Source organism: Pseudophryne corroboree, chromosome 3 (genome assembly GCF_028390025.1).
Source record: "Pseudophryne corroboree isolate aPseCor3 chromosome 3, aPseCor3.hap2, whole genome shotgun sequence".
Classification (NCBI taxonomy): Eukaryota; Metazoa; Chordata; class Amphibia; order Anura; family Myobatrachidae; genus Pseudophryne; species Pseudophryne corroboree.
In genome coordinates, this window is record NC_086446.1 from 234,612,127 (window position 1) to 234,637,652 (window position 25,526).

At 45.0% G+C, this 25,526-nt stretch overlaps 1 protein-coding gene across 3 annotated transcripts in view; it reads right to left on the reverse strand.

Annotated features, from left to right (window-relative positions):
* NCOA3 (nuclear receptor coactivator 3) overlaps positions 1-25,526 on the reverse strand; it is a 329,159-nt gene that overhangs the window by 20,801 nt on the left and 282,832 nt on the right. For all 3 annotated transcript variants that reach the window (XM_063958907.1, XM_063958905.1, XM_063958906.1), the window contains 9 exons: positions 22,960-23,148; positions 22,599-22,700; positions 18,228-18,368; positions 16,175-16,322; positions 9,843-10,234; positions 7,967-8,847; positions 7,421-7,556; positions 6,884-7,072; positions 6,404-6,637 (listed from right to left, as the gene is read on the reverse strand). In XM_063958907.1, the coding sequence (XP_063814977.1) occupies positions 6,404-6,637; positions 6,884-7,072; positions 7,421-7,556; positions 7,967-8,847; positions 9,843-10,234; positions 16,175-16,322; positions 18,228-18,368; positions 22,599-22,700; positions 22,960-23,148 (2,412 nt within the window). The remainder of the gene's footprint in view (positions 1-6,403; positions 6,638-6,883; positions 7,073-7,420; positions 7,557-7,966; positions 8,848-9,842; positions 10,235-16,174; positions 16,323-18,227; positions 18,369-22,598; positions 22,701-22,959; positions 23,149-25,526) is intronic.

Genomic DNA, 25,526 nt, shown 5'->3' on the forward strand with positions numbered 1-25,526 from the left:
AAATATGTGTTCAAGGATTTCAAATTTAAAATGGGTCTCACCGAACCGTCCGGTTTCGGTACCACAAACATTGTGGAATAGTAACCCCCGTCCTTGTTGAAGTAGGGGCACCTTGACTATCACCTGCTGGGAATACAGCTTGTGAATTGCCTCTAACACAGCCTCCCTTTCTGAAGGAGTCGTTGGTAAGGCAGATTTGAGGAAACGGCGGGGGGGGGGGGGATGTCTCGAATTCCAGCCTGTACCCCTGAGATACCACTTGAAGGATCCAGGGATCTACCTGTGAGCGAGCCCACTGATTGCTGAAGTTTTTGAGACGGCCCCCCACCGTACCTGGCTCCGCCTGCTGAGCCCCAGCGTCATGCGGCGGACTTAGCAGAAGAAGCGGGGGAGGACTTTTGTTCCTGGGAAGTGGCTGTATGCTGCAGCTTTTTTCCCCTACCTCTGCCTCTGGGCAGAAAGGACGCGCCTCTACCCAGTCTGCTCTTTTGGGGGCGAAAGGACTGCACCTGATAATATGGCGCTCTCTTTGGTTGTGAGGGGACATGTGGCAAAAACGCTGACTTCCCAGCTGTTGCTGTGGACACGAAGTCTGAAAGACCATCCCCGAACAACTCCTCACCCTTATAAGGCAAAACTTCCATGTGCCTTTTGGAATCTGCATCACCTGTCCACTGCCGGGTCCATAACCCTCTCCTGGCACAAATGGACAGTGCACTTATTTTTGATGCCAGCCGGCAAATATACCTCTGTGCATCTCTTATGTAAAAGACAGAGTCTTTAATATGCTCTACGTTTAGCAATATAGTGTCCCTGTCAATGTTTTCTGACAGGGAGTCTGACCATGCAGCTGCAGCACTGCACATCCATGCTGAGGCAATAGCTGGTCTCAGTATAATACCAGTGTGTGTATATATAGCTTTTTGGAGAGCCTCCTGCTTTCTGTCAGCAGGTTCCTTTAGGGCGGCCGTATCCTGGGACGGCAGTGCCACCTTTTTTGATAAGCGCGTAAGTGCTTTATCCACCCTAGGGGGTGTTTCCCAACGTGACCTATCCTCTGGCGGGAAAGGGTACGCCATTAGTAATTTTTTTGAAATTACGAATTTTTTATCGGGGGAAGCCCACGCTAGTTCACACACTTCATTCAATTCTTCAGAAGGGGGAAAAACTACTGGTAGTTTTTTTCTCTCCAAACATAATACCCTTTTTTGTGGTACCTGGGGTTACCTCAGAAATGTGTAAAACATTTTTCATTGCCTCAATCATATAACGAGTGGCCCTATTGGACATTACATTAGTCTCTTCGTCGTCGACACTGGTATCAGTATCCGTGTCGACATCTGTGTCTGCCATCTGAGGTAGCGGGCGTTTTAGAGCCCCTGATGACTTTTCAGACGTCTGGGCAGGCACGGGCTGAGAAGCCGGCTGCCCCGCATTTGGCATGTCGTCAAATTTTTTATGTAAGGAGTCGACACTTTCGCGTAATTCCTTCCACAAGTCCATCCACTCCGGTGTCTGCCCCGCAGGGGGTGACAACACATTTATAGGCACCAGCTCCTCCTCCACATAAGTCTCCTCATCAAACATGTCGACACAGCCGTACCGACACACCGCGCACACACACAGGGAATGCTCTGACAGAAGACAGGACCCCACAAAGCCCTTTGGGGAGACAGAGTATGCCAGCACACACCAGAGCGCTATATAAATCAGGGATTAACTAAATTATATCCCCTTATAGCTGCTATATGTATATTGCGCCTAAATTTAGTGGCCCCACTCTCTTTTTTACCCTTTTCTGTAGTGTAGACTGCAGGGGAGAGCCAGGGAGCTTCCTTCCAGCGGAGCTGTGAGGGAGAAATGGCGCCAGTGTGCTGAGGGAGATAGCTCCGCCCCTTTTTCGGCAGACTTTTCTCCCGCTTTTTTATGGATTCTGGCAGGGGTATTTATCACATATATAGCCTCTTGGGCTATATATTGTGATATATTTGCCAGCCAAGGTGTATTTATTGCTTCTCAGGGCGCCCCCCCCCAGCGCCCTGCACCCTCAGTGACCGGAGTGTGAAGTGTGTATGAGGAGCAATGGCGCACAGCTGCAGTGCTGTGCGCTACCTTGGTGAAGACTGATGTCTTCTGCCGCCGATTTTCCGGATTCTTCTTGCTTCTGGCTCTGTAAGGGGGCCGGCGGCGCGGCTCCGGGACCGAACACCAATGGCCGGTTCCATGCGGTCGATCCCTCTGGAGCTAATGGTGTCCAGTAGCCTAAGAAGCCCAAGCTACCACCAGTTAGGTAGGTTCGCTTCTTCTCCCCTTAGTCCCTCGCTGCAGTGAGTCTGTTGCCAGCAGATCTCACTGTAAAATTAAAAACCTAAAATATACTTTCTCTCTAGGAGCTCAGGAGAGCCCCTAGTGTGCATCCAGCTCAGCCGGGCACAGGATTCTAACTGAAGTCTGGAGGAGGGTCATAGTGGGAGGAGCCAGTGCACACCAGGTAGTCCTAAATCTTTCTTAGCTGTGCCCAGTCTCCTGCGGAGCCGCTATTCCCCATGGTCCTTACGGAGTCCCCAGCATCCACTAGGACGTCAGAGAAAAGACTGAATATTACCATATTCATCCAATGTTATATCATATTCCTTTTGATTTATAACTTAAGCCAGCGCTTCTCAAACTTGTTCCTCAAGGCACACTAATAGTACGGATTTTAAGAATATCCATGTTTCAGCAAGGACTTAATTGGTTACTCAGTTATTTTGAGGTAACCTTCTGTACCCGGGCATGGATATCCTTTAGTTTAGACTGTTAGGGCCATATGCAATTGCGGTCGAATTGCTGCAAATGTCGAAAAACGGGGCATTTTCGACAGTAAAAACTCGACAATGCAACACAGTACTTTTCGACAAAAAAACGTCCGTTTCAGATTCGACTTTTTGCAATTTGACATTTGTCAAATTCGACATGTCTGCAATGGTAAAAATGCGGCTTTTCGACAAAAGTATATTCAATTGAAGAATGTCGATTCGACAACAGTGCTTTTCGACAGTCATTTAGTCAATTTCAGTACGCCTCATTTTGCTGGCGAGATCTAATAAAAAATTTTAAAAACATGTTTTTTTTGTGTTTTTTTTTATTGCTAATAGCATATCTATTTATATTAGAAGGGATTATCTACTTGGTTTGTCTATTTAGGAGCCAGAAGTATTATTTAATATATTTTTTAAAATAATATTTTTTTTATTTTTTTTTACGGACTAAAATAATATGGAGAGATCAGAGCATGATTTTCAGTGGGAAGTGGTGGGAATGGGTTAAAAATCCTGGAAAAAAAATGCGTGGGGTCCCCCCTCCTAAGCATAACCAGCCTCGGGCTCTTTGAGCCGGTCCTGGTTGTAAAAATACGGGGGGGGGGGGGGGGGGGGATGACAGGGGATCCCCCGTATTTTAACAACCAGCACCGGGCTCTGCGTCCGGTCCTGGTGCAAAAAATACGGGGAACAAAACACGTAGGGGTCCCCTGTATTTTTCGCACCAGCACCGGGCTCCACTAGCTAGAGAGATAATGCCACAGCCGGGGGACACTTTTATACCGGTCCCTGCGGCCCTGGCATTAAATCACTAACTAGTCACCCCTGGCCGGGGTACCCTGGAGGAGGGGGGACCCTTTAAATCAAGGGGTCCCCCCCTCCAGCCACCCAAGGGCCAGGGGTGAAGCCCGAGTCGGTCGCCCCCATCCAAGGGCGGCGGATGGGAGGCTGATAGCCAAGTGTAAAAAAAAAAAAGAATATTCTTTTTGTAGCATAACTACAAGTCCCAGCAAGCCTCCCCGCAAGCTGGTACTTGGAGAACCACAAGTACCAGCATGCGGGGGGGGAAACGGGCCCACTGGTACCTGTAGTTCTACTACAAAAAAAATATCCAAATAAAAACAGTACACACACACACACCGTGACAGTAAAACTTTATTACATACATGCACACCGACACACACATACTTACCTATGTTGACACGAAGTGTCGGTCCTCTTCACCAGTAGAATCCACGGGTTACCTGTAAATAAAATTATACTGACAAAAATCCTGTGTAGATCTGTCCTCTTCTGCTTGTAATCCACGTACTTGGCAAAATAATAAATCGCAAAACCCGATCCACGCACTGAAAGGGGTCCCATGTTTACACATGGGACCCCTTTCCCCGACTGCCAGGACCCCCTCCCCGTGACTGCTGTCAAAGAGGGTCCCTTCAGCCAATCAGGGAGCACCACGTCATGGCACTCTCCTGATTGGCTGTGCGCGTCTGAGCTGTCAGGCGGCGCATAGTACATAGGCGCTCCATTATATTCAATGGTGGGAACTTTGCGGTCAGCGGTTGACCGCGAGTAACCTCAACCGCTGACGCAAAGTTCCCACCATTGGATATAATGGAGCGCCTATGCGCTACATTGTATCTTGAGTGCGCCGCCTGACAGCTAAGACGCGCACAGCCAATCAGGAGAGTGCCACGACGTGGCGCTCCCTGATTGGCTCAAGTGAGCCTCTTTGACAGCAGTCCCAGGGGGTCCCGGCAGTCGGGGAAATAGGTCCCATGTGTAAACATAGGACCCCTTTCAGTGAGTGGATCGGGTTTTGCGTTTTATTATTTTGCCAAGTACGTGGATTAAAAGCAGAAGAGGACAGATCTACACAGGATTTTTGTGAGTATAATTTTATTTACAGGAGGATTCTACTGGTGAAGAGGACCGACACTTCGTGTCAACATAGGTAAGTATGTGTGTGTCGGTGTGCATGTATGTAATAAAGTTTTACTGTCACGGTGTGTGTGTACTGTTTTTATTTGGGTATTTTGTTTGTAGTAGAACTACAGGTACCAGCGGGCCCGTTTCCCCCCCGCATGCTGGTACTTGCGGTTCTCCAGGTACCAGCTTGCGGGGGAGGCTTGCTGGGACTTGTAGTTCTGCTACAAAAAAACAATATTCTTTTTTTTTTTTTTTTACACTTGGCTATCAGCCTCCCGTCCGCCGCCCTTGGATGGGAGGGGAGGGGGGGGGGGGGGGGGGGGGTGGACAGCCTCGGGCTTCACCCCTGGCCCTTGGGTGGCTGGAGAGGGGGACCCCTTGATTTAAAGGGTCCCCACTCCTCCAGGGTACCCCGGCCAGGGGTGACTAGTTAGTGATTTAATGCCAGGGCCGCAGGGACCGGTATAAAAGTGTCCCCCGGCTGTGGCATTATCTCTCTAGCTAGTGGAGCCCGGTGCTGGTGCGAAAAATACAGGGGACCCCTACGTGTTTTGTTCCCCGTATTTTTTGCACCAGGACCGGACGCAGAGCCCGGTGCTGGTTGTTAAAATACAGGGGATCCCCTGTCATTTTCTCCCCCGTATTTTTACAACCAGGACCGGCTCAAAGAGCCCGAAGCTGGTTATGCTTAGGAGGAGGTACCCCACGTATTTCTTTTCAGGGTTTTTTTAAACATTTTTGTGCCGTCCATGAAGTCGAATCCAAGACGCACACTATCGTCAATTGATCCGTTTTTCGACAGCGGGACTGTCGAATCCGTTTTTTATTGAATATGTCGAATTCGGGTCCCAGCGGGAGGGTGTCTGACTGTCGAATTAAAAAACGGTCGAATTCAATTGCATATACCCCTTAGAGTGCCTTGAGGACAGCATCTTTGGCAAATAAACTATTTAAAACAAAAGTATTTTCCAATAAATTCTATTAAAACGTAACATTTATATTACACACTGAGGGGGAGATTTAGAAAATCTTGGAGAGAGGTACAGCTTCTGTCATTTTACAGGCTTTGCTAGAAAAATGACAGTTACAAGCTGATTAGTTAGTACTTTATCTCTCTCCAAGATTTGATATATCTCCCCCTGTGAGATTAATTAAGATATGTTGTATTATTGATTTTGCTACAGATTATGATCAACTATTATCAGTCCTTAAAGGCATGGAATTGCTCTCTGCCTTTCCCTTTAACTTATGTTATACAATGTACTGGATGGGCTACATTGAAAACATCTTATCCATTTCAAACTTGATTAAATAATTTGATCCACATTGCAATTTATCTGAACTATTAAATGTGAAACAAAAATACATACATAAAACCAGCTAACGATATAAACAACTCTATGAGAAATTAAGAAACATACAAGTTTTGAAATAGAACATGGACCATAGGCTACTTTAGGCCTGAGATGAGCCTTCAATCAGAAACACAGATAATGTCAACAGAATGTCACTATATGGTAACACTTCCATATATTTGTGAATACGTCATCTATATAGTGACGGTCAGACTGACACAGCAGGTAATATAATTGTTATTATTGTAACTTTTCTCCCCCTATACCATTCCACCACAAAGTGGACAAAGCCCAAGATCACACCAGGACAGAACATACTCATTGGAATCATCTGTTGCTGTAGCACTGGCCGGTTCCCTGGGATACTATTGGATCGGGCTGGAAGCCCCGGCATGTTTCCGCTCATTGCAGGCCTCTGCATGGGCGTGTTGTATTCTGGCCCCTGTCTCCCCACTGGTCCTGTGCTACAAGGTTCCATCCGGTTGACAGCTGTGCCCTGCATACCCCACTCCCCTGCTGGGTGCTGGCTCATACTCCTGTTAGAATTGTTCCCTGCAAAGACAGCAAGATAATAGGCAGCTATTATCCCATGAAATCATAACAGTATTCTCAGCAGATATAACAACTTTCAGAGATTAAACAATGAAGGTAACTGGTACGCAGTTACCTTCATTGTTTAATCTCTGAAAGTTGTTATATCTGCTGGGAATGTGTTATGAGTACAAGTCTCAGTAGCAGAACCCGTGACACATGCTTAAGAACATATGAATTAAGGGAGACACAGATAGCAGCACATACCTAGCAGTCCAAAATTGTCTTGTGTGTCCATAATTCTGGGACTTCCCATCATACTCTGCTTTTGCATCATTGGGAAGTTACTAACATTTCTCACTGGTGGAGTGGAGTTTCCCGGCATAGTGCTATCTAATGACATTGCCCGGTTAAACGGAGGCCGGCTCATCGGCACATTCTGTGGACTCCTCATGCCTGGACACATAAAATTACGTTACAGACCAAAATACATGAATACTATATGCAAGAAACCCCCCAAAAAAACCATTATGTGGGACATTACCACATACACCATATAGAAAATGGGATAACTAAAACATGAGATTCAAATCACCTTAGAAAGATTGGACTTTGGAGAAGTCAGTGTAGTTTAACATATGTCTATGTAGTCGGGCTAAGCATTAGTGGCTTCCACTGTAAAAACACTTTATTAAGAGATCTTTCTATATGAATTATTACATATATGCAGCAGATTGGCAGCAAATAATAGTTCCACTTTAAATAACGAGCAAACACTGCAAACAGAAAGAAAAGACACCGTACCTAGAGGGGGATTGTCCTGAAACACAGGTTGTTTAGTTCCCATGTTACTCGTACTCGAACTCATGGAATTGGTATAAAAGTCAGAGCCTGCAAGGTCACCTAGAATCGCATCTAAGTGATCTAAATCTCCTGCCACCTGAAACAAATCAATAGTCAGACTGTTATAGCACCCTGTGCCTAACTCACCAGTAAGTTTTAATTAGCTTGCACTCCCATTTAAATTCAGTTTCAAGAACATTTACGAATAGGAAGTTACAATATGGCAATACAGATGTGACCAGCCTTGTATGAGTGTGCTAGAACTACGTAACAGCTAGTAATAGATAGTAAGGAATCACGTTATAACTAATTGAATTTGGATGTAGTGAAAGACATCCAAAAGACAAAAAGAAAAAAAGACAAAAAGAAAAAAAGGAAGGAAAGAAAAAAAAAGGCAGGAAAAAAAAAAAAAAAGGCAGGAAGGAAGACGTGTAAATAATAAAAAGGGCTACGAAAAAGGTTAAGTCTCATTTATGTGGTTTGTGTGCTCTGTAAAATCAAGGGTACCTCCTCTGCAGGTTCAGACTTTATTTTGATCTCTTTGTCCTGGCTGGAGGTGGGAACAGCAGAGCTGCTGCACTGACTTTGTTTATTGTCCATAGGCTCCACTTTTGGTTTCACATCCTTGGACAGCTGATCTTTCGCCTCGTCTTTGTCAAGCAAATATCGGAGGAGTGCGTTGTTCTCTTTCTTTTTAGGACTTAGCTGCTCCTGTTTCACTGTCGCTTCCACGCAAGGTGCAGAGCTAACTGAATCCTGAAAATTGTCTTTGCCAGTGGCTTCTGCTGTGATTTTGGCAACCTCAGCAGGAGAGTTACCATTTTGCAAAAGCTTATGAAGAATGCGGTGCTTCTCCTGAAGCATGGACCCATGCATATTGGATGTAGAGCTGACGCCTGCTGAGGTTGAGGATGACACTCCTGAAGGACTCGTAACACTGGTGGATGAATCTTTACAGGAGGAGTCCATTGTTGAATTGGTCATTGTACTGTGACCGCGATCCTCTGTAGAACAGGTCAGTAACTGGAGGAGTTTCTTGTGCCCTTTACTTTCAGCTTGTGCCCTTTGACTATCGGAGCCTTCAATGATGTTTTCTTTAACATCCTTCTCACCAAGGTGCTCTCTCCCACTGGACTGGCAGACAGAACTCTCTACTTGCCCTTGTTCACAAAATAACCCAGATGGGCTCTTACACTCCTGGTTTCCCATTTTACCTTGCTGAGACATATTCATATTAGAGGCATTCTCAGCTTTTTGTCCAGGCGAAGACAAGGAGGACAGAAGAGAGCTCCCAACTCCTTCACTAATTGCATGAAGTGCACTGAGTGAGCTGCTGGAGAAGCTTCCTCCACCGGCATTCCCAGAAGGGCCCATCGGAGAATTCATCCCTAGATATTATAAAACAATGATAACTTTGCAAGTACAGTTTTCTTAATTCTCTCAAGATGTTCTAAGCAATAGGACCAGAATTTACTGATCAGTTTAAAACCTCTTCACACACAGGTTTCTACATGGTAATTTATCAGGTCAACCCAGGTTGTTTTCTGTGTAAAAGGGTCAACCCGGGTTGAAATTCCCAGGACTGCATCCCAGGAATTTACCAGGGATGGAGACCCTGGAATTTCGACCCTTCCACACAGAAGAAATACCCATGTTGAGCCGTAAATTACCTGGTAGAGCTGCTTCAGTTTGTAATTAGCTTCCCTGTTTGAAAGGGGTGATCAGGCTTTGTCCGGCAAAGCGACCCAGCACTGAAATGCCAGGTAAAAGCCGGAAATTCAAGATACCAGGCTAATTTCATGTAAAAAAAAAACCATCACATTCACAGGGGTTGGGGATGCTGTATAACCGAACTGGGATGTTGAAAGAACTCAAGATAAATTTTCTATACTATAAAAAGGTAAAAAGAAAAAAAAGGAAAAAAAGTTATGTGAATGAATACTTCTAACATGCATCAGGTAACAATGGAGGTTCCAGTGGAGTGGACCATAAAAGGAGGGAGGGGTTTCCATGTGTGCAATATCAATACAGAACTAAAAATTCTGAAAAAACTTTGTGTATTTCAAAATAAGAAAATTGAAACTGATTCCGGTGGGAACCGCAACAAATGATAAACTGCTTCTGTATGTCTTCAAATCCTGCAAATGCTATTCCTCATTATCTTTAATATAGAATACTTTTTTCTCCATCATGTTCCAGCTGTCACAAGTTTAAAGAATCTTGTATATGCATATTCTCTCTAATCCTGTACATCTCAGGATAAAATGGTAAATTCCTAAAACAGTCATCCATAAAATGGAGAGAAGTACTAGTTTGCAACTATAACAACTTTGTGTCAGCTCAATATGCTGAAAGTCCTAATACAAAAATAAAGTGGAAATACCTGGAATTGGAGAGAACTGACTAGATCCCATCTTGGGGCTTCCTCGGTTCCTAGGAGACACCATTAGGTTGGGTTGGTTGCTACTCATGCCAGGACTTCCATGTGGGGGGCTGCTGATATTAAGTCCGTAGTTGTTGTTATTGTTCTGGTAAGGTGACTGCTGCATCCCTGGAGCTTGGGAGGCAGGCCCCATGTTTCCAGTACAGCCGTATCTCATGCCAGACATAGCTGCCGTGTTGTTGCCATCTCCCATGCCATAGTTCCTGTTCTGGGGTGGCATGGACTGTGCAGAGGAGACATTCATGGTATTGCCAGGATTGGGATTTGAAGGTAAAGGTGGACGAACACCCTGTGCCATAGGATTTGTATTCGGCCGGTACCCATTCTGTTCCCTGAAACAGCATCAAATGACAATGTGGTCAGTTCACATAAGTAACACATTTAAATCACATTTACGGTCATCTAGACAAAAAATAAGAATTTACTCACCGGTAATTCTATTTCTCGTAGTCCGTAGTGGATGCTGGGAACTCCGTAAGGACCATGGGGAATAGCGGGCTCCGAAGGAGGCTGGGCACTCTAGAAAGATTTATGACTACCTGGTGTGCACTGGCTCCTCCCACTATGACCCTCCTCCAAGCCTCAGTTAGGACACTGTGCCCGGACGAGCTGACATAATAAGGAAGGATTTAGAATCCCGGGTAAGACTCTTACCAGCCACACCAATCACACCGTACAACTCGTGATACTATATCCAGTTTGACAGTATGAAAACAACTGAGCCTCTCAACAGATGGCTCAACAATAACCCTTTAGTTAACAATAACTATTTACAAGTATTGCAGACAATCCGCACTTGGGATGGGCGCCCAGCATCCACTACGGACTACGAGAAATAGAATTACCGGTGAGTAAATTCTTATTTTCTCTGACGTCCTAGTGGATGCTGGGAACTCCGTAAGGACCATGGGGATTATACCAAAGCTCCCAAACGGGCGGGAGAGTGCGGATGACTCTGCAGCACCGAATGAGAGAACTCCAGGTCCTCCTTAGCCAGGGTATCAAATTTGTAGAATTTTGCAAACGTGTTTGCCCCTGACCAAGTAGCTGCTCTGCAAAGTTGTAAAGCCGAGACCCCTCGGGCAGCCGCCCAAGATGAGCCCACCTTCCTTGTGGAATGGGCATTTACAGATTTTGGCTGTGGCAGGCCTGCTACAGAATGTGCAAGCTGAATTGTACTACAAATCCAGCGAGCAATAGACTGCTTAGAAGCAGGAGCACCCAGCTTGTTGGGTGCATACAGGATAAACAGCGAGTCAGATTTTCTGACTCCAGCCGTCCTGGAAACATATATTTTCAGGGCCCTGACAACGTCTACCAACTTGGAGTCCTCCAATTCACTAGTAGCCGCCGGCACCACAATAGGCTGGTTCAGGTAAAACGCTAACACCACCTTAGGGAGAAATTGGGGACGAGTCCTCAATTCTGCCCTATCCATATGGAAAATCAGATAAGGGCTTTTACATGATAAAGCCGCCAATTCTGACACTCGCCTGGCTGAAGCCAAGGCCAATAACATGACCACTTTCCACGTGAGATATTTCAGATCCACGGTTTTTAGTGGCTCAAACCAATGTGATTTTAAGAAACTCAACATCACGTTGAGATCCCAAGGTGCCACAGGAGGCACAAACGGGGGCTGAATATGCAGCACTCCTTTCACAAATGTCTGAACTTCAGGTACTGAAGCTAGTTCTTTTTGAAAGAAAATCGACAGAGCAGAGATCTGTACTTTAATGGAGCCTAGTTTTAGGCCCATATTCACTCCTGCTTGCAGGAAATGCAGAAATCGACCTAGTTGAAATTCCTCTGTTGGGGCCTTTTTGGCCTCGCACCATGCAACATATTTCCGCCATATGCGGTGATAATGCTTTGCCGTAACATCTTTCCTGGCCTTAATAAGCGTAGGAATGACTTCTTCCGGAATACCCTTTTCCTTTAGGATCCGGTGTTCAACCGCCATGCCGTCAAACGCAGCCGCGGTAAGTCTTGGAACAGACAGGGCCCCTGCTGTAGCAGGTCCTGTCTGAGCGGTAGAGGCCACGGGTCCTCTGAGAGCATCTCTTGAAGTTCCGGGTACCACGCTCGTCTTGGCCAATCCGGAACCACGAGAATTGTGTTTACTCCTCGCTTTCTTATTATTCTCAATACCTTTGGTATGAGAGGCAGAGGAGGGAACACATAAACCGACTGGTACACCCACGGTGTCACTAGAGCGTCCACAGCTATCGCCTGAGGGTCCCTTGACCTGGCGCAATATCTTTTTAACTTTTTGTTGAGACGGGACGCCATCATGTCCACCTGTGGTTTTTCCCAACGGTTTACCAGCATCTGGAAGACTTCTGGATGAAGTCCCCACTCTCCCGGGTGGAGGTAGTGTCTGCTGAGGAAGTCTGCTTCCCAGTTGTCCACTCCCGGAATGAACACTGCTGACAGTGCTAGTACATGATTCTCCGCCCATCGGAGAATTTTTGTGGCTTCTGCCATCGCCATCCTGCTTCTTGTGCCGCCCTGTCGATTTACATGGGCGACTGCCGTGATGTTGTCTGACTGGATCAGCACCGGCTGGTGTAGGAGCAGGGATTTTGCTTGACTTAGGGCATTGTAGGTGGCCCTTAGTTCCAGAATATTTATGTGAAGGGAAGTCTCCTGACTCGACCATAGTCCTTGGAAGTTTCTTCCCTGTGTGACTGCCCCCCAGCCTCGAAGGCTGGCATCCGTGGTCACCAGGACCCAGTCCTGTATGCCGAACCTGCGGCCCTCTAGAAGATGGGCACTCTGCAGCCGCCACAGTAGAGACACCCTGGTTCTTGGAGACAGGGTTATTAAGCGATGCATCTGAAGATGCGATCCGGACCACTGGTCCAACAGGTCCCACTGAAAGATTCTGGCATGGAACCTGCCGAAGGGAATTGCTTCGTAAGAAGTCACCATCTTTCCCAGGACCCGCGTGCAGCGATGCACTGATACCTGTTTTGGTTTCAGGAGGTCTCTGACTAGAGATGACAACTCCCTGGCTTTCTCCTCCGGGAGAAACACTTTCTTCTGGACTGTATCCAGAATCATACCCAGGAACAGTAGCCGTGTCGTCGGAACCAGCTGTGACTTTGGGATATTCAGAATCCAGCCGTGCTGGTGCAGCACCTCCTGAGATAGTGCTACTCCCACCAACAACTGTTCCTTGGACCTCGCTTTTATTAGGAGATCGTCCAAGTACGGGATAATTAAAACTCCCTTTTTTCGAAGGAGTATCATCATTTCCGCCATAACCTTGGTAAATACCCTCGGTGCCGTGGACAGTCCAAACGGCAGCGTCTGGAATTGGTAATGGCAATCCTGTACCACAAATCTGAGGTACTCCTGGTGAGGATGGTAAATGGGGACATGCAAGTAAGCATCCTTGATGTCCAGGGATACCATGTAATCCCCCTCGTCCAGGCTTGCAATAACCGCCCTGAGCGATTCCATCTTGAACTTGAATTTCTTTATGTATGTGTTCAAGGATTTCAAATTTAAAATGGGTCTCACCGAACCGTCCGGTTTCGGTACCACAAATAGTGTGGAATAGTAACCCCGGCCTTGTTGAAGTAGGGGTACCTTGATTATCACCTGCTGGGAATACAGCTTGTGAATTGCCGCTAGCACCGCCTCCATGTCTGAGGGAGCAATCGGCAAGGCAGATTTTAGGAACCGGTGGGGTGGAGACGCCTCGAATTCCAGTTTGTACCCCTGAGATACTATTTGAAGGATCCAGGGATCCACCCGTGAGCGAGCCCACTGATCGCTGAAATTCTTGAGGCGGCCCCCCACCGTACCTGGCTCCGCCTGTGGAGCCCCACCGTCATGCGGCGGACTTGGAAGAAGAAGCGGGGGGAGGACTTTTGCTCCTGGGAACCTGCTGTTTGTTGCAGCCTTTTTCCCCTACCTCTGCCTCTGGACAGAAAAGACCCGCCTTTTCCACGCCTGTTTTTCTGGGTCCGAAAGGACTGAACCTGATAAAACGGCGCCTTCTTAGGCTGTGAGGGGACATGGGGTAAAAATGCTGACTTCCCAGACGTTGCTGTGGAAACTAGGTCCGAGAGACCATCCCCAAATAATTCCTCACCCTTATATGGCAACACTTCCATGTGCCTTTTAGAATCTGCATCTCCTGTCCACTGGCGAGTCCATAAGCCTCTCCTAGCAGAAATGGACAATGCACTTACTTTAGATGCCAGTCGGCAGATTTCCCTCTGTGCATCTCTCATATATAAGACTGAGTCTTTTATATGGTCTATGGTTAACAGGATCGTGTCTCTGTCTAATGTGTCAATATTTTCTGACAGTTTATCTGACCACGCAGCGGCAGCACTGCACATCCAAGCTGACGCAATAGCTGGCCTAAGTATAATGCCTGAGTGTGTATATACAGACTTCAGGATCGCCTCCTGCTTTCTATCAGCAGGTTCCTTGAGGGCGGCCGTATCCGGAGACGGTAGTGCCACCTTTTTAGACAAACGTGTGAGCGCTTTATCCACCCTAGGAGGTGTTTCCCAACGTGACCTATAATCTGGCGGGAAAGGGAACGCCATTAGTACCTTCTTAGGAATTACCAATTTTTTATCAGGGAAAGCCCACGCTTCTTCACACACTTCATTTAATTCATCTGATGGGGGGAAAACTACGGGTAGTTTTTTCTCTCCAAACATAATACCCTTTTTAGTGGTACCTGTATTTATATCAGAAATGTGTAACACCTCTTTCATTGCCTCCATAATGCAGTGAATGGCCTTAGTGGGCATCAGGTTAGACTCATCGTCGTCGACACTGGTGTCAGTATCAGTGTCGACATCTGGGTCTGCGGTCTGAGGTAGCGGGCGTTTTAGAGCCCCTGATGACCTGTGCGACGCCTGGACAGGCACGAGCTGAGAAGTCGGCTGTCCCACATTTGGCATGTCGTCAAATTTCTTATGTAAGGAGTCTATACGTGCACTCATTTCTTTCCATAAGTTCAACCACTCAGGTGTCTGCCCCGCAGGGGGTGACATCCCTTCTAAAGGCATCTGCTCCGCCTCCACATCATTATCCTCATCAAACATGTCGACACAGCCGTACCGACACACCGCACACACACAAGGAATGCTCCAACTGAGGACAGTACCCACAAAAGCCCTTTGGGGGGACAGAGTGAGAGTATGCCAGCACACACCAGAGCGCTATATAATGCAGGGACTAACTGAGTTATGTCCCCTATAGCTGCTTTTTCTATATAATTTATACTGCGCCTAAATTTAGTGCCCCCCCTCTCTGTTTTTACCCTTTTCTGTAGAGTAGACTGCAGGGGAGAGCCAGGGAGCTTCCTTCCAGTGGATCTGTGAAGGAGAAATGGCGCCAGTGTGCTGTGGGAGATAGCTCCGCCCCTTTTCCGCGGACTATTCTCCCGCTTTTTTCTGGATTCTGGCAGGGGTATTTACCACATATATAGCCTCTGGGGCTATATATTGTGGTATTTTTGCCAGCCAAGGTGTTTTTATTGCTGCTCAGGGCGCCCCCCCCCCCCCCCCCCCCCCAAGCGCCCTGCACCCTCAGTGACCGGAGTGTGAAGTGTGCATGAGGAGCAATGGCGCACAGCTGCAGTGCTGTGCGCTACCTTGGTGAAGACTGATGTCTTCTGCCGCCGATTTTCCGGACCTCTTTTTGCTTCTGGCTCTGTAAGGGGGACGGCGGCGCGGCTCCGGGACCGAACACTAAGGACTGGGCCTGCGGTCGATCCCTCTGGAGCTAATGGTGTCCAGTAGCCTAAGAAGCCCAATCCGGCTGCAAGCAGGCAGGTTCGCTTCTTCTCCCCTTAGTCCCTCGCTGCAGTGAGCCTGTTGCCAGCAGGTCTCACTGAAAATAAAAAACCTAAATCTATACTTTCTTTCTAAGGGCTCAGGAGAGCCCCTCGTGTGCATCCAACCTCGGCCGGGCACAAAATCTAACTGAGGCTTGGAGGAGGGTCATAGTGGGAGGAGCCAGTGCACACCAGGTAGTCATTTATCTTTAAATAAATCCTTCGGAGCCCGCTATTCCCCATGGTCCTTACGGAGTTCCCAGCATCCACTAGGACGTCAGAGAAATATGCATAGTATATGGAAATATGCATTTCATTAAAAAAAAAAACAGTAAATAAATGTATACAGTGTACACATACATATGTATACAAGCACACAGACATTGAAATCTATTGTAAGACACAAACAACCCAGTGAAACGCACCTAGAAGAAATCTGGTTTTGTTGCCCTGTACTTACCTCTGGAGGAAATGAGTTGACACAAAGCCATGAGGATCATTTGTGACAGGATTTCGGAATAATTTGCTCTTAGTCTGTGCAGTTACCATAGTGCCATCTGCTAGAGAGAACCTGTACAGTGGGGTCTCTGAGTGACCGTGGACATACGCTGCAAGAACAGACCAGAGAGAATGAGAACAGGCCGTTATTCCATAATGCCAGCTAAAACATTACATAAAGAAACCTTTGCAATCACTTAAATAACTGTTAATAGATAAGATCTGGAAATACTGTGAGCTTTATCCCTAACATCTACTGCTGTTATGCTTAGAATTCAATAATATTGGAAAAGAAGAAAGAAACTCTCGTTTGGGGCTCTCAATCCATGAAAAAATATTAACACTGAACTTTTATTAATGCAATTAGAAAATAATATGTGGTTGCCTCAGAGATCAGTATTCACATAAGGCAGAACAATCAAATGAAGGACCCGCTCTCCGCTGCTCACTGTGACTGTAAGCCACACACAGCCGGCAGCGGTTCTTTGAAGCCTTGCCCGAGTCTCTCTCTCTCCCTCCTTCCGTTGGTCCCTTCAGCAACATTCTCCCTAACTCCTGCCCTGCACCCATTCCTCTATCCCCCTAACCCATATCCAGCCCCCCCCCTCCATTCATCTCCTTCATGAGTCCTCTCATTGGCTATCGACACAGGATTGTCTCTTCACTGGATCTCTACATGAATCCATCAGGGACAGCCTGACTGATACCCAACAGCAGACACTCTAAAGCCTTTATGCGGACATGCTCACTCTGTCATCACTGTATCAATACACATGACAGAGCAGCAGCTGCTCCACATCAATGAAACACCATGAGAACTTTTTAAACTCTCAAGTGTACCTATGCCCGGTTTACTATTCTGATGTCTGACACCTATATACCTGTCAATTTGGCACACATTATTTATGCTATGATCAAATGCGTTTGACCATCATCAGAATACTTGCACAGCAGTGTTGTTTTACAGATATCACCGGTCATTCAGCATATTACCCTTACCAGTTACCTTTCGGCATATATTTATGTGATACGATTCAATTTCAAGGTTGACTGCCTATTTTATGACTAAATATGTTGTGTCATTCAACCTTTCATTCATTTAGGAGGTTTCTCATATTTAAACTCACTGCTTTTTAATACAAGGTTTCGGACCTTTTTGATAGCAGTATTACACGGAATAGATTTTTGTATGGGACTGCCTATATGTATAATTTAGTCATTGCACTCTTATTATGTCTACTATTTTCTCTGATATTTTCACCTAATCAGAGTTGATTCGATTGTTCTGCCTTGTGTGAGTACTGATCTCTGACGCAACCAATTATTTTTCTAATTGCATTTATAAAAGTTACATTTACATTTTTTTCATAGATTGAGCGCCCCAAGTAAGAGAGTTTAGGGGACTACACACAGAGATCCGTTCTTAAAATCTAAGCAATCTTACTAGATTGCTTAGATTTTTAAGCACGGATCTCTGGTGTGTATGCCCACAGCGATAGCTATGTGTGGCCCCACGTGTCGCTCTGGCCGGTGCTAGATTGGCTTGCATGCAAGCACAATCTAGCACATTGCTCATTTCACGCGCTGTGCTGAGCGAGGGAGGGAGGGAGGGAGGAAGAGATGTGTGCAGAGTGGTCTGTCACAGATCGCTCAGCACACACATCTCTCCCCGTGTGTACTGCCCATTCCTTTCTTCTTTTCCAATATTATTGTTATTTCTGCTCTCTGGGTGCATCACCATCTGCTATATTTGATATACATCAAGTAACTGATATCTTTTTGATTATGTGGATTATTCTTTGACTCCATTCTCAAAACTTTGATATGAACTGCTGTGCTAATTGACTGTTTTCCTTAAACCTTTCCCCGTGGAAAATATACTATTGAGAATTCATTCATTGAAATTAAATAAATCAATTTCTGTGGAGCAGACACCAGTAAACCATTTTAAAAAAAAGCAATGTGAATTAGCAAATAAACACAATAAATACACACAGGATAGGAATGTGCCTCACCATCCTGATAGTGACGTTTGTACGTCCATGGCTGCCCATCGCTATGACAAAGAAACCTCTGGATACACCTGCGGATTGTGTCCTCAAACCCCGGCCTCATGGAATTCCGGAGAGAATTGGGATCAATATTCACCACTTTGCCTGTTATAATGGAGATCAGAATCTGCATAAAACTGTGGACATTGCTCCAACAATGTCTCATTCGGATAAGTAACTGGCCGCTATCTAGCTTGGAAATTAAAGAACTGTGTTCAACAGTCACTTAAAAACAAATCATGATTTAGTGACATACATTAATAGTCAAACTACAGATAGTTGCCTCTAGGCTTACATTTCCCTTATTACCAGCCACTTCAACTGTAGAATAAGCTCAGATATGTTCCAATATGATCTACTGGGTTACATACTGTACTGTAGGTAAGCTTACCATAATATTCCTTTAAACTGGAACACTCATGAATTCGCAGGTTCTGGGGCTGGCTGACTTCAAGCCTGCATTTTTACATGGTTTTAATCAGCCACAGAACCTGTGTAATTCATGAGTTTCTTGGTTTAAAGAAATAGTATGATAAGCTTATACATAGGGGGAGATGTATCAAGCAGTGAAAACAGTGAAGAGGTTGCCCATAATAAATCAGCTTTGAGGTAGCATTTCTCAAGTACATTCTATAAAATGATAGGTAGCAGCTGATTAGTTGCTACAGGCAACTGCTCTAGTGTTTTCCAGCACACAGTCTGTGTTCACTATGGAGGAAGAAAGTTATATATACACCAGCAAACGCAGACTTCTTTCAGACACCTCTTTACGTACTGCATGTCACAATCTCAGACCATTCACTACTTCCCTACTAGACATGAATCCTGTGTTTTCAGAAGTTGGGGGAATCAGGAATAAAGGTGCAGGATAAACACTACATCTGGTTCTTGGTCCAGGTACTTTGGTCTGATGGATGGTGTTGAGGTTACCATCTGGTTACACCGTATTTTGCTGCTTCAGAATTATATTAATATAATTTATTTGGTGTCACATCCCTTTTGATTGGTAAATAAGCACATTACCAGAACGGTGACATCTCAGTCTATTTATTTTTGGCACATTTTAGCACTATAGCACTCTTTATTGCACGTTCCTTGCACTTTTTGCATAGAAGCAGTGTGTCCCTTTACTTCATGAACAGTGCACTTTACTGATATATTTTCTCCATCCTCCATACACGTGAAATATCACATAACATCTGGACGGATATGAGAGGAGGAGAATATTAAAGAGAAGAAAACTGCCTTAAAGATATCTCTTACAAGCTCAGATTCCTCATATATCTGGTACGCACATATGGTTGTTATTTAAGGACACTTTGAATAGTCGTGTTTGGATTTTGAACATTGAAGGCGCAACTGATTTACCATCGAGAATATCTAAAAACTTGTCCTAATAGAAATTGGACTAATTTGAAGTCGGGTTGCTGCCACTGTATACAGTTGGAGTGTTTTTATGTTTAACTAGCCACAAGTTATCAGAGGTTATTGTTTATTGCACTTAAGTTCTTTAGAATATAAGGTCAGTGCTACTTGCACTCTATAATACACTATATATAAGTGTGTCCTGATGACAGGGATCCGTACCCAGAAACGTAGAAAAATAAACACTAACCGTTTTTTCACCTAATCACCATCTCCTGAGAGCCGCCTATATCAACTTCCAATATGATATGATATAATATATATATATATTTTTTTTTTTATATTATACACATAATAAAACTATGAACACTTATTTTTTTAAAACAGTTACTTTGCAGCATTTTTTCCACACCTGCCTAAAACTTTTACAAAGTACTGTATAAAATATATAATTAATTCTTTTTTTTTTTTTTTTAAATACGTACGTACGTACGTACGTACGTACATACATACATACATACATACATACATACATACATAAACAAACACACATGCACATTACTGTGCAAAGCTTTTAGGCAGGTGAGCAAAAAATACTGCAAAGTAAGAATGCTTTCAAAAATACATAAAGAATGCTTTATTTTTATCACTTAACAAAATGCAAAGTGAATGAACAGAAGAGAAATCCAAAAATCAATATTTGGTGTGAACACCGCTTGCCTTCAAAACAGCATCAGTTCTCCTAGCTACACTTGCATACAAGTTTTTGAAGGAACTCGGCAGGGAGCTTGTTCCAAACATCTTGAAGAACTAACAGCTGATCTTCTGTGGATGTAGATTTGCTTAAGTCGTTCGGCCTCTTCATGTAATCCCAGACAGACTCGATGTTGAGATCAGGGCTCTGTGGCGGCCATATCATTACTTCCAGGACTCCTAGTTCTTCTTCACGCTGAAGATAGTTCGTAATGACATTGGCTGTATGCTTGGGGTCGTTGTACTGCTGCAGAATAAATTTGGAGCCAATCAGATGCCTCACTGATGGCATTGCAAGATGGATCAGTACCTGTCTGTATTCCTCAGCATTGAGGACACCATTAATCCTGACCAAATCTCCAACTCCATTTGCTGAAATGCATCCCCAAACGTGCAAGGAACCTCCATCACGCTTCACTGTTGCATGGAGACACTCATTATTGTACTGCTCTCCAGCCCTTCGACAAACAAACTGTCTCCTGTTACAGCTAACTATTTAGAATTTTGACTCGTCAGTCCAGAGCACCTGCTGCCATTTCTCTGTACCCCAGGTCCTATATATTTGTGCATAGTAGAGTCGCTTGTTCTTGTTTCCACATCAAAGGTATGGCTTTTTGGCCAGAATTCTTCCATGAAGACCACTTCTGGCCAGACTTCCCCAAACAGCAGATGGGTGTATCTGGGTCCCACTAGTTTCTGTCAGTTCTGCGCTGATGGCAGTACCGGATCTGACCACTGCGTCTATAGTCCTCGATGTTTCCAGTTTCTTTGTGTTTCTTCGAAAGAACTTGAAACCTCAGTCTGTTTTGAAATCTTTGCCTGGGAGAGACCTTGCTGATGCAGTGTAACTACCTTGTATCTTGTTGCTGTGCTCAGTCTTGCCATGGTGTATGACTTGGGACATGAAACGGCCTTTCACAACATCAACCTTTGTAGCAGAATTTGGCTGTTCCTCGCTCAGTTTTAAGCCACCTACACAGCTGTTTCTGTTTCAACCTACATATGACACTGATGATCATTATAACCTGTTTGGTATGACTGGTTAATCATACACATGACTATAATCCTACATAAAAGAACTAATGCGGTTTTGAACGCACAGGGTGGTCACACCAAATATTGATTTGATTTAGATTTATCTTCTGTTCAGTCACTTTGCATTTTGTTAATAGATAAAAAAAAGAAACTATTAACACTTCTATTTTTAAAAGCATTCTTACTTTGCACCATTTTTTCTGCACCTGCCTAAAATGTTTGCACAGTATTGTATAATAATGTACACATATCTACATCTATATCCAGTTTATCTGAGCGGGACTATCAGGACTCCTCAATATGAGATGCTTATAATTATTTTATTCACCCTGGTTTCTGTACCTTCTGCAAATTCGGATACCATGTGAAATGTCTTAATAATTCCAACTTGCTTCCTGTATCAGGTCCCAAACTTGATATTTAAATAAGACAGTGGATATATTTTTTTTTTTTTAAGTTTATATACAAATTATGAGATTTGAGCATCAAAACTCTGGCATCTATTACAAGGGGTGTGGTATGACATGTTTACATTCATAATATTGACACTTAGCATGTGGACATGTTAGAAAGTGGATATATTGTCCCTGGTGGCCCAACATGGACTTACCTGCTCATGACTAATGTAGTAGTATCTTCTGGGTCACGGCAGATATGCAATTGTCAGTTCCAGCGTAGTCATCTAACAGCAATCCGGTGAGAACAGTCCTCCTACCTCTAACTTCTACCCCTACCCATCCACAGTCTATCCCTACCTTCCCCCTCCTGTCCCCCTATCTGCAGCGTAAGCCTAATGTCAATATTCTGACAATGCAGGGATTTCACATTTCTGATGTCTACGTTGTGAACATGCAGACATATTGCCTTTCGACAATGTCAACGTAATAAGAATCATCATTGTGGTGTCGACCTTACAAGTTTATCCCATTACAAGGTCCATCATGATACTAGTGTTGCTTCTGTGCATCACTCTTGGTTGTTACAGCCCTAGGTTTCAATAATGTCCAGGTGAGAAAGCAAGCATTCAGGAAGATCAGTGTAAGAAAAGGTCCGCTATGTTAGGTCTCTCACCACCTTATAATGATGTCTGTAGATAAGAACTAGAGGCAGACTATGGGTAACCCATAATAGAGAGAAATCAATACTTCCCACACAATGAGTAAAGCATCCCAAAGGTCTCACCTGAGAGGTCGTGTCTGGTGATAAAGCTTTCCGGGTTGGAGGTGAATACTCGCTCTACATTTGTGATACGCCTGGCCACGCAGATCATGCACGACTGAAGGTCTAGTAAAACACAGAAAATATACACGTGATTTGGGCTATTTAAAAACATGCCTGCAGAATTGTGTTTTATAAACTTTGAACAAGTTTATTTTGGAGAACAGGTCTTCCACTGAAAGAGAGGGTGAAAGTACAATGACTTCATTTTCCCAGAAGTCCCAGCTGTAGAAGCTAAAGATAGATCATGCACAATAATCAAAACAAATTGTTCAGTATCCCACAAACCCATCACCACCAGTATCCCACATGATGCACTACTGACCTTCCCCTTCTTCCATCATTGCACGTGGCTGGGAGAGGGCAAAGCACTGCATAGTCTCGTATCTCTGTCGGGTATCTATGTTGCCACTACCATCTTGTAGGTGATCGAGCGGCGTCTTAACCAGCATGCGGCAGTTGAACGTGTGACTCTTCTGTCGGGGGGTTTCATTGGACCACGGGACACCATTAACTTAAAACAAATCAAATTTTCATAGTTACTGTGACACAGATTACATAATATGACCCAGCATTTTTATCACATCAATGAGTTTTAGCTATTTAAAACAAGTTGTATATGATAAATGGTACTCCAGCCAATAAGCTCCTAACTGCCATGTGTATGGAAAATGACAGCAGCTGACTGGCTGGAGCAACATTTAACATACATAACGAGTGATAAGAATATAACTCGTTGTTAAATTGGCCCCCAACTAGGGTGCTCTTTACCACCTTTCCCAAACTACTGTAGCTTAGTGTGTAAATCAGAAGTTGGCAATATACTGTACAAATGAAAGGGTGCAATGAAATGATGCTCGCAGGGCTCGCAGACTATGATTACAGGTATACATTTGATAGCTTTGAAAATACCATGAGAATCTGACATAGATAATCAGCATAATGCCGACTGCTGGCCTGTAGTACCTGTTTCTGCTGCTGCTCAACAGGGCAAGAACACGGAATGCAGCGTCATGTTTGCACCAGTAGGCTCAGCCTCTGTGCTGGGAATAATGAACCCGTGGGCAAATGAAAACAATTGCCACCAGGAAATAATAAATAAGAATTTACTTACCGATAATTCTATTTCTCGGAGTCCGTAGTGGATGCTGGGGTTCCTGAAAGGACCATGGGGAATAGCGGCTCCGCAGGAGACAGGGCACAAAAGTAAAGCTTTCCGATCAGGTGGTGTGCACTGGCTCCTCCCCCTATGACCCTCCTCCAAGCCAGTTAGGTACTGTGCCCGGACGAGCGTACACAATAAGGGAGGAATTTTGAATCCCGGGTAAGACTCATACCAGCCACACCAATCACACCGTACAACTTGTGATCTAAACCCAGTTAACAGTATGATAACAGCGGAGCCTCTGAAAAGATGGCTCACAACAATAATAACCCGATTTTTGTAACTATGTACAAGTATTGCAGATAATCCGCACTTGGGATGGGCGCCCAGCATCCACTACGGACTCCGAGAAATAGAATTATCGGTAAGTAAATTCTTATTTTCTCTATCGTCCTAGTGGATGCTGGGGTTCCTGAAAGGACCATGGGGATTATACCAAAGCTCCCAAACGGGCGGGAGAGTGCGGATGACTCTGCAGCACCGAATGAGAGAACTCCAGGTCCTCCTTAGCCAGGGTATCAAATTTGTAGAATTTAGCAAACGTGTTTGCCCCTGACCAAGTAGCTGCTCGGCAAGGTTGTTAAGCCGAGACCCCTCGGGCAGCCGCCCAAGATGAGCCCACCTTCCTTGTGGAATGGCATTTACATATTTTGGCTGTGGCAGGCCTGCCACAGAATGTGCAAGCTGAATTGTATTACACATCCAACTAGCAATAGTCTGCTTAGAAGCAAGAGCACCCAGTTTGTTGGGTGCATACAGGATAACAGCAAGTCAGTTTTCCTGACTCCAGCCGTCCTGGAACATATTTTCAGGGCCCTGACAACATCTAGCAACTTGGAGTCCTCCAAGTCCCTAGTAGGTGCAAGGCACCACAATAAGCTGGTTCAGGTGAAACACTGACACCACCTTAGGGAGAGAACTGGGGACGAGTCCGCAGCTCTGCCCTGTCCGAATGGACAAACAGATATGGGCTTTTTTGAGAAAAAACCACCAATTTGACACTCGCCTGGTCCAGGCCAGGGCCAAGAGCATGGTCACTTTTCATGTGAGATGCTTCAAATCCACAGATTTGACTGGTTTTAAACCAATGTGATTTGAGGAATCCCAGAACTACGTTGAGATCCCACAGTGCCACTGGAGGCACAAAAGGGGGTTGTATATGCAATACTCCCTTGACAAACTTCTGGACTTCAGGAACTGAAGCCAATTCTTTCTGGAAGAAAATCGACAGGGCCGAAATTTGAACCTTAATGGACCCCAATTTGAGGCCCATAGACACTCCTGTTTGCAGGAAATGCAGGAAACGACCGAGTTGAAATTTCTTTGTGGGGCCTTCCTGGCCTCACACCACGCCACATATTTTCGCCACATGTGGTGATAATGTTGTGCGGTCACCTCCTTTCTGTCTTTGACCAGGGTAGGAATGACCTCTTCCGGAATGCCTTTTTCCCTTAGGATCCGGCTTTCCACCGCCATGCCGACAAACGCAGCTGCGGTAAGTCTTGGAACAGACATGGTACTTGCTGAAGCAAGTCCCTTCTTAGCGGCAGAGGCCATAAGACCTCTGTAAGCATCTCTTGAAGTTCCGGGTACCAAGTCCTTCTTGGCCAATCCGGAGCCATGAGTATAGTTCTTACTCCTCTACGTCTTATAATTCTCAGCACCTTAGGTATGAGAAGCAGAGGAGGGAACACATACACCGACTGGTACACCCACGGTGTTACCAG